This window comes from Mizuhopecten yessoensis, unplaced genomic scaffold (genome assembly GCF_002113885.1).
Source record: "Mizuhopecten yessoensis strain PY_sf001 unplaced genomic scaffold, ASM211388v2 scaffold9035, whole genome shotgun sequence".
Lineage (NCBI taxonomy): Eukaryota > Metazoa > Mollusca > Bivalvia > Pectinida > Pectinidae > Mizuhopecten > Mizuhopecten yessoensis.
In genome coordinates this window covers 172,710-189,767 of record NW_018407846.1, presented here as the reverse complement: position 1 = coordinate 189,767, position 17,058 = coordinate 172,710, and the positions used below count along the sequence as shown (strand labels likewise).

At 33.3% G+C, this 17,058-nt stretch overlaps 1 protein-coding gene across 1 annotated transcript in view; it reads right to left on the bottom strand.

Annotated features, from left to right (window-relative positions):
- Nucleotides 1–13,638: 13,638 nt before the first annotated feature.
- Nucleotides 13,639–17,058, bottom strand: part of LOC110457194 (angiotensin-converting enzyme-like) — a 49,368-nt gene continuing 45,948 nt past the window's right edge. The window contains exons 46-47 of the mRNA XM_021508355.1: nucleotides 16,850–16,972; nucleotides 13,639–16,262 (exon numbers count right to left, since the gene is read on the bottom strand). Of these exons, the coding sequence (XP_021364030.1) occupies nucleotides 15,974–16,262; nucleotides 16,850–16,972 (412 nt within the window). The 3' untranslated portion in view covers nucleotides 13,639–15,973. The remainder of the gene's footprint in view (nucleotides 16,263–16,849; nucleotides 16,973–17,058) is intronic.

Here is a 17,058-nt window from a genome sequence, read left to right as displayed (position 1 = left end):
ATTTTTCCGAAATGCAATATATTTCCTTGTTGCATTTGTCTGTAAAAAATCAACAAAACAAAATATTATAAAATAGAGGAGGTTGTGGGTATACGTTTAAATCTGAGAAGTATATAGTTGACATAATCGTCTTTTTACTGGTTTGCCTCGGATATTCAAATTGAGCAGATGTTCGTGTCAGAGATGTACTTAATACACAACTGAGTTTTGATAATGATAGGACATAGCTTACTTTCATGAGGTCATAGATCAATGAGATCATCAATACTGACAAATCTAACAAACTTTCTTTCTGACATCTTATAGCAATAGTCGATAAGGGGGTTAACAAGGCTCATAGATAACATCAATCACCAATATTGAACAATATGGCATATCGTCATTTGCACAACTCATTAAAATATTTAAAAAAATCATTTTTTTTATATTTTGATAATTTTTTATAAGATATTCTGATCTTAACATCCAATAAATCAAAAACGTTTTTGATATTTTGAAAAAAGTAGACAACCAAAACATTAATATACGATTTTGATGTTTTAGTTTATTTGTCAAACCGTTTATACTTCCAAGGACGTAGATCTCGGCGATACATGCCTCAATCGTTTTGAAGATTTAAACCATGTCAGCATCATTTGAGCTGTGGTGCGCAAAACGAAAATGTTTACATGTGTTGAATACAGGACATTGTATTTAGTGACGATATATACGTGCGGTGAATTCGTTAGTTATTAGCAAAGTGTCATAGAAAAATAGGCATTAAGAAATGATATACATTGTAAATACATTTAATTGCTTCCTTACTCGGCTCATTATTACATCTATGCTCACACTGTAACAGGTTAACTTTGTCCACAGACTTACACACAAAGCCTGCGGAAGTTAACGTCTGTCATTCAAAGCGCTGGGTGTGGTTAATAAGTGGAAATGTCGCGTTGTGTTCCGACAAAACTGAAAAACCACTATGCAAAATATTTACCTCTTATTCAAACGAATATGATAAAAGAAAACACCGTGTAAAATCATTTTTACCAATTGAAATGATAGCAATATACGCCTTAACTACCAGATTATCTTTCAAATCACTTAGATTTATATGCAATACAATGAGCCAGTATTTGAGAACATCTGAGAACTGTTCCTGAAAATATTACCTGAATCAATCGTATTGCAGAAAACATTGATATTTTCAATCGTGATTTACAAAAGTGAAAAATCACGGTATTCTTCAAAACTAGTGAAATATATATTTTATTCAACGGGAAACTATTATATATATTCTTTTGATATCACCATGAACAAAAAGTGCCCCATTTGATACAATTAAATTTGTTATTTCTTCTTTTTGTCATTTTATTTTTCACAATTTTAATAACTAACTATGCAAAATAACGCTGGTATACGTGTACCTCATGAAAAAAAAGATATTGTCAAGTCGAGAGGTAATTGAAGTTATATCGAAGCAGATATATCTAATTTTACAAAGTAAATAACATTTTACGTCATTAGTATGCATTTTATCTGTAAGCAATACAGACCATGCTTCAATAATGGAAACTAAAAAAGCAGACAATATACAAGTGTTATAACAAAACCTGAACCATCTCCAAATAAACAAATACTTTATGTGTTTTTGAAGAAGGAATCTTACCTATGTAGATTATATAACTAAAACTTTGAGAGTAACTTATCATTAAAATATACTCACCAAAGCAGCTTGGTTTTTGGCGGTAAGATTTGTGAAATAGTTCCATTTCGCTAAAACGTTTTCACCGTGTTGGAGAGATGCTTCTGCATCAAACTTCTCTAAGAACTGTCGTCCTTCAATTTCAGAATCAATAAGTGTCGGTGAACAGTATCCGACACAAAATAATGCAGCAGAGTACATCCAAATCATGCTGTACATTCCTTTGTGTGATACAGATATCTCTATGTAAATTATGAGTAAAAGTGTTCAAGTCTATTGTATCTCACAGGTAGGTGTTAAGTTGGAGAATGTAGACTCCTAGTAAGTCACATATTCTCCACGTTATTATTTGTGTAAACTGTCATTTAGGCTATGTGCCCTAACCTTGAGTTTGTTGGTGAAATAGCCAACGGAAATAGTTGTATCAAGATTAATTCTCTAAATAACACATTGGAGCAGAGCAACGCCTCAAGGGAATGTCGTTGTTTAACAGGCTTCCTAACTGTGAATATATTTCATGCGCTACATTCGTATGACAAACTTAAAGTCTAAATGCTCCATTGTTAGAAATAACATGTTTTGTTAGTTTTCTGTAAATGCACGTTTGCAGTTAAAAATATTCGGCACTATTTATAAAGGAAGCCACATGTTCAAATTATGTCATTCTTGAAAATGCTTTAAAAATGTTCATATTATCGTGACTCAGACTCAGATTGTTTGCCCAATTACTAGTTCCTGTGTTAAAATATTCAAATTTCGCTAATTTTCTTGGGCACAAAGTTCATGCTTGAGTATGAGGATGCATTTATGAATACAGGTCAGGGGGTTTAATGCATTATACATGTACCTTTGACATATGCAAGTTTCCTTATGCAAAGATGTTTGAAAAAAAAGTTATTCTGAACTGTTTAAAATTAGATCAAAATGTTCAACTTCTACTTGTTTATTTAAACACTCACATTGTTTGGTTTTCAGTCTCTCATAGAATTATCATTTGAGATCAGATCATGCTTTGCCCTTGCAGAATCAGTGGCTGTCAATTAACATGTTTGATCGCTTCCTTTTACGGTTCATGACTTCAAGGTTTCTGTTTTACCTTTTAATGGTCACAACAACATATAAAGAATGACGTTCATAGTTTAATATATGTATCATCATGTCTTTCTCACTATCATGTCGTACACAGTTTAAGCAAATTACAGTCTTGCAGTTATCACTATTTTCTAACATAAATAGAATTTACACGTGCTGAAGAACATTTATTAACATGCAGTAATCAAGTTACCATGGTAACAGACCATGACACGATAGTAGTTCTCATGTAGAAAACCATAGCTGGCTGCGTAATTAATTTGCCAAAGAGTTCCATCAATCCAAATATCATGATACTATGAATATGATCTACAGTATCTAATCAAATGTCTCTTTTCTTCTTCATTTTTTATGTCTCTATAAAGTTGTTTTAAACGTGTTTTTTATCTGAAAAAGATGACATTGCCAAAACTCAACAATATTATGCATCAGGTAAAGATAACAATAGTAACAAAATCAAACTGTTCTGAAATACAAAGAGCTTCTTTATCAAAATAAGGGTTAACTTAGCAATACATTAGTTTGCGTAATTACCACGTAAAGAACAAATTGTAAAATTAATGTCTGGAGAGATAACAGCAATAATAATCTTTAATAATGAGATTATTCGCGTGAGTTTTCATTTTTCTTTAATTCGACTGTTCATGTTAACATGCCTTTGAATAAGAATGCAATCAAATCCCCTTAAATGTAAAGTAAAATTTGGCTTTAAAGATATGATTCAGAAAAAGATGAAACAATTATAATCATAAACAATTAAACAACACGCGGAGGAGTGTCCGATCGCAGCTTATAAATTGTACCCAAAATACTGCTCTAACCAAATGTATACAACCGAAGCACATCTTAATGTTGTTTTTAATCACACAGACGTTTCACAACACAAAGTAATAAAGGAAATTAAATGTAAAAGCATCAACAACTAAATACAATTAAAAGATCCTCCTTCCTGTTAGGTTGTTACATATATCTCCTTTCTCCTCACGGGCCTCCTGTCTTACCACAGTCCAATGAACGCACCTGGCGTATCCTATTTCGCAGGTGTATAGTGCGAATGGATATATTTCATTTGTTCAAAAATCCTAGTGAGATATATCAATATGCACGATACCCTCGTGAAATGTGATATCACAGATGTACTCATGTGTGTGGCAATGCGTATACGTATATCATATATATATATATACATACATTATATATCCCTATGTCCTTATTTCCTATTACCAGCAAAGAGTATTAATGATAAGTCCAGTGAACTGAATTTCACCAGCATAAGTTAGGGTCAAGTTATGCCTCATTGATCATACAAATAGAACAGTCTGATATTATCCTAAATGGTGTTAACGAATGCAATCATATTACCAGACGCTAATGATTGCATGTTAGCATCATAACAGGATAAACAGATTTAATGCACATTATACAACATACATTTAAAAAAAAAAAAAGAAAGTTGTGAATGCGATATAAGATATGCTGCTCTGTTAAATGTAATTCTATATATTTATATCTCCTTCCTGCGCCACATGTATTCGGTGTGGCCACAGTCTACTGCACATCGGATCTCCTTTCATGGTCCTACTCATGAAAAGGGTTAGCTGTACCGAAATTTGTTTTATCTATGTTTCATGTTACACACTTTTTTTTAATGTGAGAGGCATGACGTGTACAGCAATTTATGAATTACAAATCATCTTGATTATTCTCGTCACAAACTCGTAACAGTTGTGAGTTATACTGAGTTTTCTAGTGATATTCGATAAGAAATCGTATGTATCAGAGAAAATACATTCCAGGTAAGGGAATTGCCCGTCTTCGTAAGTCTACTCAAGGTAAGTACACAGCACATGTAATTTGACAACATGTAATTACATGTACTTCACGGAGTTTACGTACATCATATACAGTTTTCTTACTTGGTTTAGTTGTTTTTGCCTGGATATTTCGCATGCTTAAAATAATAGTATTTTTCTATGATAAAACTAACTTCATGTTTCATGTTTAACATGTATGTATTACTAATATTTTATGAATATAATATTTCATATCATCACAGCATGCCAGAAGTAGGAAAACACCTAGATGAGGGGATTTCGTTTGCCTGCATAACGATGCACAGCAGCGATGACGTTTCTGTCATAGACATAACGCCTTCATAGTTGATTGGAACTGCAGAAATGCAGGGGGAGACAACACATGAAGACGACAATTCATCTCTTAGATACAAAGTTAATGAACGCCCACCTGTTATGCTCACTATGAGTCTAGCCTTTCAGGTAAAGCAACACTATCTTGACCTCAACTAATCTCTGTAGTCAAACGGCACATCTTTACACTCGACCACGGTCAGTATGTTAAACTTCTCCATCCTGAATTCAACTGAAATCACTTTGGTGTTAGGGGTCCCTGTCCTACTTCAATTAAAACACTAAAGAGTTTTGTTACATTTTTTTACCACACCAGGAGTAGCCTCCCCTCAATTTCATTTCGGATAAAATTGTACTAAGACTGGACCAGGGATCTGCCATTGTTCAGGTACATGTAGGTTAGTTGATTAGAGCGACCGTCATGTGATCGGGGTCGGAAGGTTCGATTACCGGTGTGAACATGTTGCATTTTTAGAAAGCTCTCACACAATTGATTGTATTTGATTTCATCTTATTTTTTCCATAAAAATTAAACGATTTTGAAGATATCGATGTGTCCTGAAAGTAAAATGTTCTCGATTTAAAGTTATAGTTTTTGAAGTTGTACTGGGATCGTTAAGCAATTTCCTGGTTCAAACAGCCATAAATTACTACTAACTTAAAGCTCCGATGCAAAACAACCATGGTTAAATTTTAATATCAGTTTTGTGGTCAAACCATGTTATGGATATGATATGTATATATATATATATATAAATATGATTCAATGCACCCTTTCTGTGGTATAAAACTGTGTCATCGATAAAGGATCCATGACCCAACGCAGGTAAACACGAAAGTTTCCACTGTTGCTTTTCGTATATACTTTAACTTCACCTTATTGCGGTTTGAATATAACTGTAGCACAATTGGACCAAGGTCCTTCTGTTGACCAGGTAGCTGAGTCGGCGAGAGCGACAGTATAACAAGCCAAGGTCCGTCTGTTGACCAGGTAGCTGAGTGGGCAAGAGCGACAGTATAACAATCCATGGTCCTTCTGTTGACCAGGTAGCTGAGTGGGCAAGAGCGACAGTATAACAATCCATGGTCCTTCTGTTGACCAGGTAGCTGAGTGGGCGAGAGCGACAGTATAACAATCCAAAGTCCTTCTGTTGACCAGGTAGCTGAGTGGGCGAGAGCGACAGTATACTAATCCATGGTCCTTCTGTTGACCAAGTAGCTGTGTGCGCGAGAGCGACAGTATAACAATCCAAGGTCTAGGGTTGGAATCCCGGTCTGGTCACGCTAAATTCTACACTCTGAATAATGTTAATCATTATATTATGTTTTTTAATCATCTGTATGTTATTTTTCGTAAAATCTATGTAAGATATGTTTGCTCTTTATTTCTTTCTTTTTGCAAAGTTAACTTTTTAAAGCGATACTTATGCCAGTTTTTTGTTGTGGTTCAGGAATCTTAAACGGCATTGTTTTGAATCGAATCCAGTTTGAAATATATATTTTAAGCGATGCTTAATGTATTATAACAAAGCCCCTATTATGCTACGCACTGAGGAGTAATAATCTTGTATTGTCTTTCGCGTCAGCTCTGGATATTTAGTTGATGTGGAGTATCATTGCTTTTGTATTTTATTTATAATTTGAACAATCTCCTTTCGTAATATAGTTCTTTAAAACAGCTTGAAAGAGCAGGGAGCTTATGTATCAATGTTTGGAATGAACATAATTTCCTGTGTGTATACTAATCTGGTCGGCGTATTATCATTAAGCATCATTGTAATACCTTATGCAAATTTTATCACCTTTTTATACTATTATGGATAATGTTTGGATACAATGAAAACAGCATAGATGATGTAGTAAGCATTTTATATTTTCAGAAATAAAAGAAACTGTATTGATTATAATCAATAAGATCTCTCCTGAAGTCATCTACTTAACGAACACATTATTCGTCATTAATACCAATGACCAATAGTTGTTTCATTGTCCTCATTTTCTGTCATTGACTGTTCTTATAGACTGGTAAGATGTTGTTACTTTCGCTCTGCAAAATATGTATCTAATTTGAAGACAACTAATATAATATTTTGGAAATAAGGAATAATATTATTCATTAACAGAATGTGGTATTATCGTTTGGTATGAACTTACTGGTCAGTTTCACCGTTGCTGATCTTGCGTGCGAGATAGAAATGACCCAATCAGAGCTCAACTCTTCTGTACATCAGTGTTCGTCGTGGGACTAACAACAGCAGTTCAGAGTGCTGTTGGAATCAGGTAATACACATGACAAAGGTATTAACTTAGCAACAGCACTAGACAGATATTTTTAATTACCTGTAACTGATCGATATCAGGTTATTTCAGTCGAGGGTTGGGATTCTGTAACACAATCCCAACCGAGGCGTTAGAATTATAGAATCTTAGTCCCACACTGGATAGCCCGATCTCACTCACTTACAGTTTTTTTTTCTCTAGCACCATTTTGTTGTAAAACTATTCAATTTTGCTAAAGACTACAGGTGTTGTGTCTGGAATAGATATTGCCTATTTACTACTAAAACTACGTTTGAATGCTTCCTTGTAATAATATAGTCCGTCCTTGCAAAGACAAAAACCTTATTTCACAGTACATATTGTATTTTTTTCTACAACGCCAAGAGACATAACAACAGTGCGGATGAATACATTGCCGTGTGAAATTCTACGAAATGTCACGTAAATATGCCAGACAGATCGGACAGGAAATAATATCTAGCAATGAGTCAATTGGGATATTCCTGCCTGAGGTGCGAGAATATGAAGACAAAGAGCGTTGAGCAGATGCACAGAGGACATGACGAACTATTCTCATCAATACTATCACTATATACATAGGTCTGTCAATGACTTATATTGAGGAAGCTATACATAGGTCTGTCAATGACTTATATTAAGGAAGCTATACATAGGTCTGTCAATGACTTATATTGAGGAAGCTATACATAGGTCTGTCAATGACTTATATTAAGGAAGCTTTACATAGGTCTGTCAACGACTTATATTGAGGAAGCTATACATAGGTCTGTCAATGACTTATATTGAGTAAGCTATACATAGGTCTTTCAATGACTTATATTGAGGAAGCTATACACAGGTCTGTCAATGACTTTTATTGAGGAAGCTATACATAGGTCTGTCAATGACTTATATTGAGGAAGCTTTACATAGGTCTGTCAATGACTTATATTGAGGAAGCGATACATAGGTCTGTCAATGACTTATATTGAGGAAGCTATACATAGGTCTGTCAATGACTTATGTTGAGGAAGCTCTGTTTTAAAACCTTAAAATAAAGAAATGTATTATGCAAATATGGAGATGTTGTTAATACTGACCTATGTTTTGATAATATAGACGATAATGGGACTAACCTTTCGCAGTTTGATGTAACGAAATTGTCAAAATAATAGGAGCTATAAATATTGTGACGAATACTGAATGCGGTGCTGGAAATGCTTTTCCTTCTTGGCTTGCTGGCTTCATCTCCCAATATGTGTTGACGCTGTGTATAATATTACCATGATTTACAATATTTGTTTAAATATGATTCAATACTGACAATATCATGATTCCAGACTTCCGGTATTTCAAGGAGTTTCCGTCTCATTTATTGGTCCGCTCCTGTCGATGAAAACATCAGGGATATGGACATGCGAAAATGCAATCAGTATGGAGAATGGTAAACTGATATCAAGATGCGTTAGTTCCAAACACATACAAATTGTACCAGAGATGACATTATACTATTGTTTTGTGTTTCGTCAGCTCCTATTGTTATCTTTTTGGTTCTGTGTCTCCTAAGTTCCCATTGTTGCCTTTTTGTATATACCTTAATAGTCAAGTTTGCTCCTGATTTTGACGGTTAAGTACATTGTTTAAAATGAATTTCAGACTATGACAAATTAGTGATATAGGTTTATGCAGGTAACACGCGCTCATATAAATTGTCTGGTTTTGTATTCAATATAAGCTGAAGCCATATCTACATTTATGTATGATCTCTCATTACATATCCTCTTTGTATAAAGATCGCGTATTGAAAGTCTAATTTGTATACCCCCACTAGGTGAAGGGGTATATAGTAATTACTTTGTTTGTACGTCCGTACGTTTGTGAATGAATCTGTCCGTCCGTAGTAAAGAGGTTGTGTACAAGATATCTAATTCGTTGATATTTACACCACAGTTTGGTAATAATGAGCTCTCCAACTGGTTTAACTTTGGTGGTGATCGGTCAATGTTNNNNCTGTACATAATATGTTTAAGTTATATCTTATTATAGACTTTATTTACGAGTATCGTAACCTGGCTGTTATGATGATTGTTTTTGGTGACTATTTAGAGGACCTGTTTTCACCCCATTTTTCGACATTTGATTGGAACTGATAACCTTTTTGGCATTTCATGCCATTTGACAGGTGCAAGTAATTATAAACTGACCGATGTGTTATGATAGTATATTTTATTATACAATAGGTTTTAATTACTGTGGTACTAACATGGCTGTTATGTTGGGTACTGACGGAGACTGATGTGTTGTCTGATGATCCAACACTCCCCGCTTACGGAGCCCGAACAGACACCAGAGGACAGCTTTTAGCACTGTCACCATGGCTGACCTTTCTGTATCCAGGTATTTTGTTTGATGGTAATGTCCTGCTAAGACGATAGTTTTTAGCTCGCGATTTGTAAGTAATTGGCAATGTAATGTACTGTATACATTTCATACTTGATGTTCTTTCAGTTTTACGTATAATGCAGTACAATCAATTTCTTGGCATATTGTATCTATTATTAAAGGTGCAATACAATGTATGCGTATTACGTTTATTTTATACAAGTTTACTGTTCTGCTTAGCATATTCCAAAAAACAAAAATTTGTATCATGATTTTTCTATTCTTCCATGGATGTAGGCAAAGGTTTTTGATGTTTATAGTTATTATAAAGACTTCATATGTATGAATAGTACTAATAAATGACATACCTACGACAATACGCTAAACCATAGATTATGTTATATGTAGCTTGCTATATAATTAACAAACAGTGTCAGAATGTAACGTGCTAAACTATGCTCGAATGGTGTTACAATGAGTACTGTATTATCTGTTACATAAAAGATGATCGATGCTATTTGTAATTACAAAACTCAATCAATTAATGTTTTCCTTTAGCAATAATATTTCTGTTGTTGTTCTTACACCAGATCGTTTAATATATGAAAGTCAAAACGACATAGATTGTATATTTCTACACATAGAAATTCTCAGATAAAATCATTTTTATGTTTTGATAATGTTTTGATCGACCTTCACATGACATCAACCTTGACAAGTCGCTAAGTTGTTCCTTAAGGACACGATATTAATTTAAGGAAAAAATACCATTTATTTTTTATTTAGCATGTAAAATATTTCGGTACGCCAAATTATTGAAGTGAGCACATTTCCTGTGCATTGCTAAATGTTCGGCTGTATGTACTTTTAACACTAGTAAAACTGGACTCACGTTTTGTTACATAGATATTGGTGATAATGTAAAGATCACCATTTAGTTAATGTTATCACACTTTCTTCACAATGAATGAAAGGGTAACGTTTGAAATCGGTTTAATTTAGGCTTTTGATTAGCGGTAAATATTTGAAAAATTCAAGCTATATGTTAGTTTATTAACTTTTTCAACGTTTCTCTCGTTCTAAACATGAAAGGCACAATGTATTAATGAAAGATAGTCCATTCGTCATTACAGGTAAAATTAATTTGTCGGTGGGGGCCTGCTGGAGTATTAAAAGGAGACCCATTCTGTATTGATAGGTAACGCTTCAGCTGACCAGGTCTTGAAACTCATTTTTAGGACGCAGATGTTTGTTGCTGGAGTCATTGCTGTCGTGTTAGACAACACTGTTAAAGGTATTATGACTAAATCATATCGCATTATGATTAAAAAAATTGTTTATTATTTTACAGTTAGGGAAGGTCAGCATATATTATTATAAAGAATCCGATCTTAACATTTTCCCTTTTTTATGCCAATAAATGAATATTTTTTCAGATTTATTCAAAACATTATTACAGATGAGTTATCGCTATTTTTTTGATAATTTGCAAACATAGTTTACATTCTTTTTGCAATGAATTAAAAGCAGGATAGCACTAGGATATTTGTTACTGAGTAAGTTTTACTCTTAAAAACCCATACACGATTTGAGTTTCATGACGTCAGGAACTGGCGGATGATTATGATATGTTATGAACAATGAATATCAGAGACATAGTTTGGCAGTAATATGCACAAATGAGATTTTAAATATTTAAGGGGATTACGAGAGTATTGAACGACAAAGCAAGTTGAATTCGTTTAATTGATTCAGGATAGTCAGGCACTCAGCGAGTGTCAGTTTTAACGTAATTTTAGGATAGTTCGCTAAGCAATCTTTTCAGTCCTTTTATAAATCGACAACTTCAAATCAATTTCAGGTAGCAATAAAGAAAGAGGCACTGCAGAAATGGCTTCATTTGATACAGCGACTAAAGATGGGATTTCTTTGAGCCAACTCAACAGAGTGTATGATGTACCTGGCGTAAATTGGTTACAGCAAAATGTCCCACTGTTTCGTCATATTCCTTTCCTACAAGCCTATGTACCAATGAGATGAAACCACTATTGAACGATAATAAGTTTTATTTTACTTTAGTATTTTTTCAGACAAAAACATATCAAAGACACATTCTTCTTTTTGCATAATAGGCGAGCACATTATATCATTATTAATTTGGACATTTTTTTTAACTTTTAAAGCTTTAAGCAGTAACATTATGTAAGAATCCTATTGGTATAAGACTCTCTGTGCAGATAAATAAACTTTAAAATAACAAGACCAACACACATATATTGATAATAATAAAACAAGAACCTTTTCTTTCTTTGTTTCAATAATTCAATATTCCAAGGTACGCGTGCAATAGGAAAAGAGCGATAGGCCCTGTAAGTATTCGAAAAACACGTTAAGTGCCCAGCTTTTAAAGCCAACATATGTCTTTAACAGTGTTTAGTAAACTCTTCAAGGAACAACATGCATGTTATATATAATATTTTTATTACTTACAGCATCACATGTTGTATTTAAAACAAACACTTTTGTCATAATGAAGTTTTTATTATGTATTATTTTTAATTATTGTAGTGACATTTTTTGTCCATGACCGCATACATTTCTATGAAATTGATTTGCAGTATTGTGCAAACGTGTCGATTTTACATGTTTTAAAATCCGTTGTTGTTAAGTATTATGTAGATTCCGAAGTGCTGGTCAGCCTTAATATATTTCCTATTTATTTTAAAAGACATTCATCGAAATAATATATCTTGATATTATAAACATGGCGGATATCATGATTAAAGGCGATTTTGCCATAACCCTAATGAAACTCCCATCCATATGCAATGTACAATATCCCTGCTTGATGATAAGTTATGTGTTGGCAAATAAATAACATAAACAAAGGTTACTGTTATTTATTTATTTTTTAATTTTTGATATACAATTACACGTAGAAGCTTTGCCACATCAAAAATATATAAACTAAATGCAAACAGAACTTAACAAAAGACCACAAAACATACATATTTGCCTTGAAATCCTATCAAAGTCAAACAACAGCAAAACAATAAAATTATTCCAAGGATAGATAACGAAACATTTAAATCTGTTCACTCGTTACATTATATATGTCGCCGGAGCAAGTCAATTATATACACATGCTTATTCTTATTCTACCTACATGTTTCTCTTATAAGAGTTATGTGGTTCACAACTCTAGGTTCATACTTGTTATCCAGTTTCACGCAGCTATTGTGTACAGACATTCGGCTTGGCGGTGCGGTCGGTTCTATAATCATTGAATTTTACCCCTGTTCAATCTTAACCTACTTAAAACATCTGGTATTTATATCTTTTTATCGACTATCTTCACAGATATCTGGAGCAATTCTGACACAGAACATTTTAAGTATTTTGTGCTATGAACAATACACTTTATATTTTCACTGCATTACCACCAGATTTACAAAATATTGATATACTTTGATTAATGTTTGTTAGGTAGCAGTGTACAGTAGCGTACGGTGGCCATGGGCGATATTTTTGTTTAATGAATAACCCCTGTAATATGACATGTATCAAAAAAAAATCGGCTCTAAAATTGGCATTTACATGATGAATTGGACTATGTTAGCTTCACATTTAAAGGGGGAAAAAAAATCGAATTCGGCTTGAGACTCCATTTTTCGCTATTTACAAATCTGTGTCTACACAACAAAACCTAGCTTTTCATGTAGTCTATTTTTGTACTCATCAGCACATGTGTAAATATTGTGAAAATTCCAGTTGAACGACCTATGCTATAACGTGAGTATTTCTGTTACCGAGTAGGTGATATTTAATTTAAGACAGGTTTTAAGAAAAAATACTACTTGCGTGGGTCAAATTTTGGGTCACAAATCATGTTTTTTTGCTTTTGCATTTTTTGGCGTTTTTTGATGTGGTAACCATGGTTTTCACAAGTCACAAATCTGGGGAAATCACTTTTTGAAAAAAAGTCATTCTTCTAAAAAAACCTGTTCAAAATGTAGTTTTTAACTATATATATATATATATGTAGGTGTGTTGTGCAGGATGCATCCGCTATCCATGTTTATCCGATACATGCCCTTTATTATTAGGATCAAGCAATTTCTACTGTATGCTGCTTCCTTATTCTTTTTTCATCCACATTTATAAGGTGTTTTTTTTATAAAATATTCAATATTTCTGGTCTTTTTCGCATTACCTTGCCGGAATGTTATCAGAGACAAGAACTCCACGGTCCTAAATAATTTATGTATAATTTTTATCATTATAAAGACTTATGTCTAATATATCATTTAAGTTCATACATAATCAAGCATTCCTTACAAAATTAAAGTCTTTGCATAAAGACATCCTACGCTATTCATCATTTTCATCTATGAGTGTTTTGATATATGTTATCTAACTCTTTAAACACCATTCAACAAATACTGTATGAAATAGGTTTTTACAACCTGACCATCGTTTCGATGTCATGTCCGTGATGGACATAAGATGCCGTGTATTCTACATTTTCATTATACATAAACAAGTGCAATACATAGTGAAGTTATAAGTTTATGTATATATATGTATATACATATGTTTATCAGTCTCATTGTACTTATGTTTAAGAGGAAATTTTTCAGAGGCAACATAATTAACTTCAAAACATAATTCTATCATTAATTTTCCTGATACAGTATTACGCAAAGGTATCCATTTTGTAATGCCCATAAAAAATCAATCATTTTTCTGTGTGTAGAAACAGTAATAAATATTTTATTGCTTAATGTAAGAAACGCTTTATCTTCTTTTAACCACATGTTGACATTATTGTCAAAAACCTTGTTCTTAACATTATATACTTAACTTGTTATTTGATCGCCGGTATGTATGAACTTTGTTATTCGAGCCATTTTGTCGAACACAAATATAGAAGGACAATCTTGAATCATTTTCACTGTAACAAAACAGAATTGGAACCTTTTATTTTAAAACACGTTAGTTTCGATGGGCAAGTTGTTGATTTAAGTGAAAATAATAATTTTACGACAATTGTGGGTTTCACGTCGTGACATAAAAGATAAAATTCAAGAAACAACTTTCTCACTACCGCTCACATTTCATCCAACACTGTTAAAGTTATATCAAATAGTATACAATACATGATCTACATGTGTAAAAGACAATCAAATATAATATCATTCATAGTACTACTATTTCGGCTTCATGGACCTGCTTCAAGGGCGAAAGTCAACGGTGAATCAATATAACATCCATCTTGATATTTCTGAAGAGGGAAAAATTACTGTTGATTTTGCCTTTGAAGAAGTTTAAGATGCCGGAATATTGATATTATGAGTGATAACTATTTTACCTCACACCAAGAAATCCCTGATAATGTTTAGGATCGCCTCTTACAGGACAGAATGTTTCTGCTTATTTATACAGTGACGCTAGAATTTGTACATATATGCATATAATTAAAACTGTAACATGCTATTTCATCTCTTCAGAATATATTCTAGAAAAGAAACAGTTTCTTTTAATTATTTGGCAAGAAATAATGCTTTATGATCATGTTGAATTTGACAAATGAGAATCCCGCAATACAAGATCTAATGAATAATCGTAACAGTTACATTCTTCATTCTAAGTTATCATACTAGCAATAGGCACTGATACTGTTGATCTAACTTCATCTTTAGTGGTTCTTTTTCTGTAAGTTATTTGGCCTAGAATACCTGCCCAAAGTACCATTTCACTCCGCTAGACAGCGCTCATTGATAAGTATAAAGTTTAGGGCTATGATCCGGAATAAACGAACGCTGATTGGCAATTCAATCAACGAATTCTGAGTATGGTTTTAGATTCGGAATTCCCTCTTGGTTGCATTGGAAAGGGTGTATGAGATAATGTGCTGATGTTAATAAAAAGGCATTCAGAATACTTAACGCCCCGAGATAAGTCTTTAAAAATTAACGTTTTATTTATGGTTTCTTTCATGTACCGTTTCAACTGACAGGGTCTTGTCATCGTCATTGATGCATGATTGAAAGTAACAAACACTTCGATTGACACAACTATTCTTGATTTAAGAAGTTAGAAATTTAAATTCCTCCCGCAAAAATATTCTATACGCCATCTCGGAAAGGATTATACACGTTGGAGATATAAATATCGGCTATTCAAAAAATCTACATCTATATTAAATACGATAAAACCGTTTGTAATAAAACAATCACTGCACAATCCCTGATGAAATGGACTATTCTGAAAAGTAAATACATCTTTCTCCTGCATAAAAATCGTTTTAACCTTTTGGTAACTATCTTAACCTTTTTTTTTATATAAGCACCATTGTATATAATACCAAGTCATCAGCTTTACCTTAGGCTACAAAACGTTTACATAGTACGATCACAAACAGTAGGAAAGTTACTGGAGTGTTTTTATGAGATGTTCCAGAAGTAGCAGAAGATTTCCTTTCAGGAGTTATTCCTCTTCGAGTGGGGCAGGCATGTGACCAGCCTGGACGTTCCCGCAAGTTTTCTGTCTGTAACCAGTCACTAAGAGGTTGGAAATATTTAAGTAACGGTCCGACGTCCATCTTACTTTGACCAGTCAATTTCTTCATAGCTTCTGGCCAGGGAACAGATGACCCAAGTTTTAGCGTGTCACTGTTGAATGCCAAATGGAAGATTAAGAACGCATTAATTATTGTTTTGTAAAATATATACTTACCTGTTTGGAAAATACGCGCAGGTTGGTTGTAAGAAAATGGCAAAAATATATATATGTCGATTTTTTTCCAACTACTGACATCGATATACTTTGTATGCGTATCATTATTATTCACTCATTGATGAAAATGGTTGCTTTTTAAAAGGTTTAACTTTTTTTATAATTTCTAAAAGGGAAAGTAAAAAAATGAATGATAATCTTGCAAACACACATGTCTGCAATTGCTTTTAGCTTAGCGAGTTCAAAACCATAGAAATGGTATATCTTCTTTAAACATGTTACATACTATTATTACAATTAGTGCGTGTATTTATGTTTTATTTCATTTTTTTTTTCTCTGCCTGATTAAAGTAAAAGATAGTTGAGCGAGAGTCACTGCATTAGTTTTTCCACAGCCTTAAACGTATACAAGACGTTTTTGCTGTGTCACTTGACATGTGTTTAGGGTATCTGTGTTTCATACACCAACGACAATTTTGTCTCCGCAGACTGATAGATATGTGTGGTTAATAGCGAAACTTACCTCAGTAGTTTACCAGCTTCTTTAGACTGGTATATGCCACACTTGTGTAGGGGACCTGTTTGTCCAGCTGCGTCGCATAGTACCTTATGGAACTGGAACTGCATTACAGAACTGACAAAATGCCTGTGGAGATAGACGAAAGAAAAATACAAACAACTTTGATTTTCTTCGACACTTATTTTACTGAAGGATTTGAAAAAAAATATGTT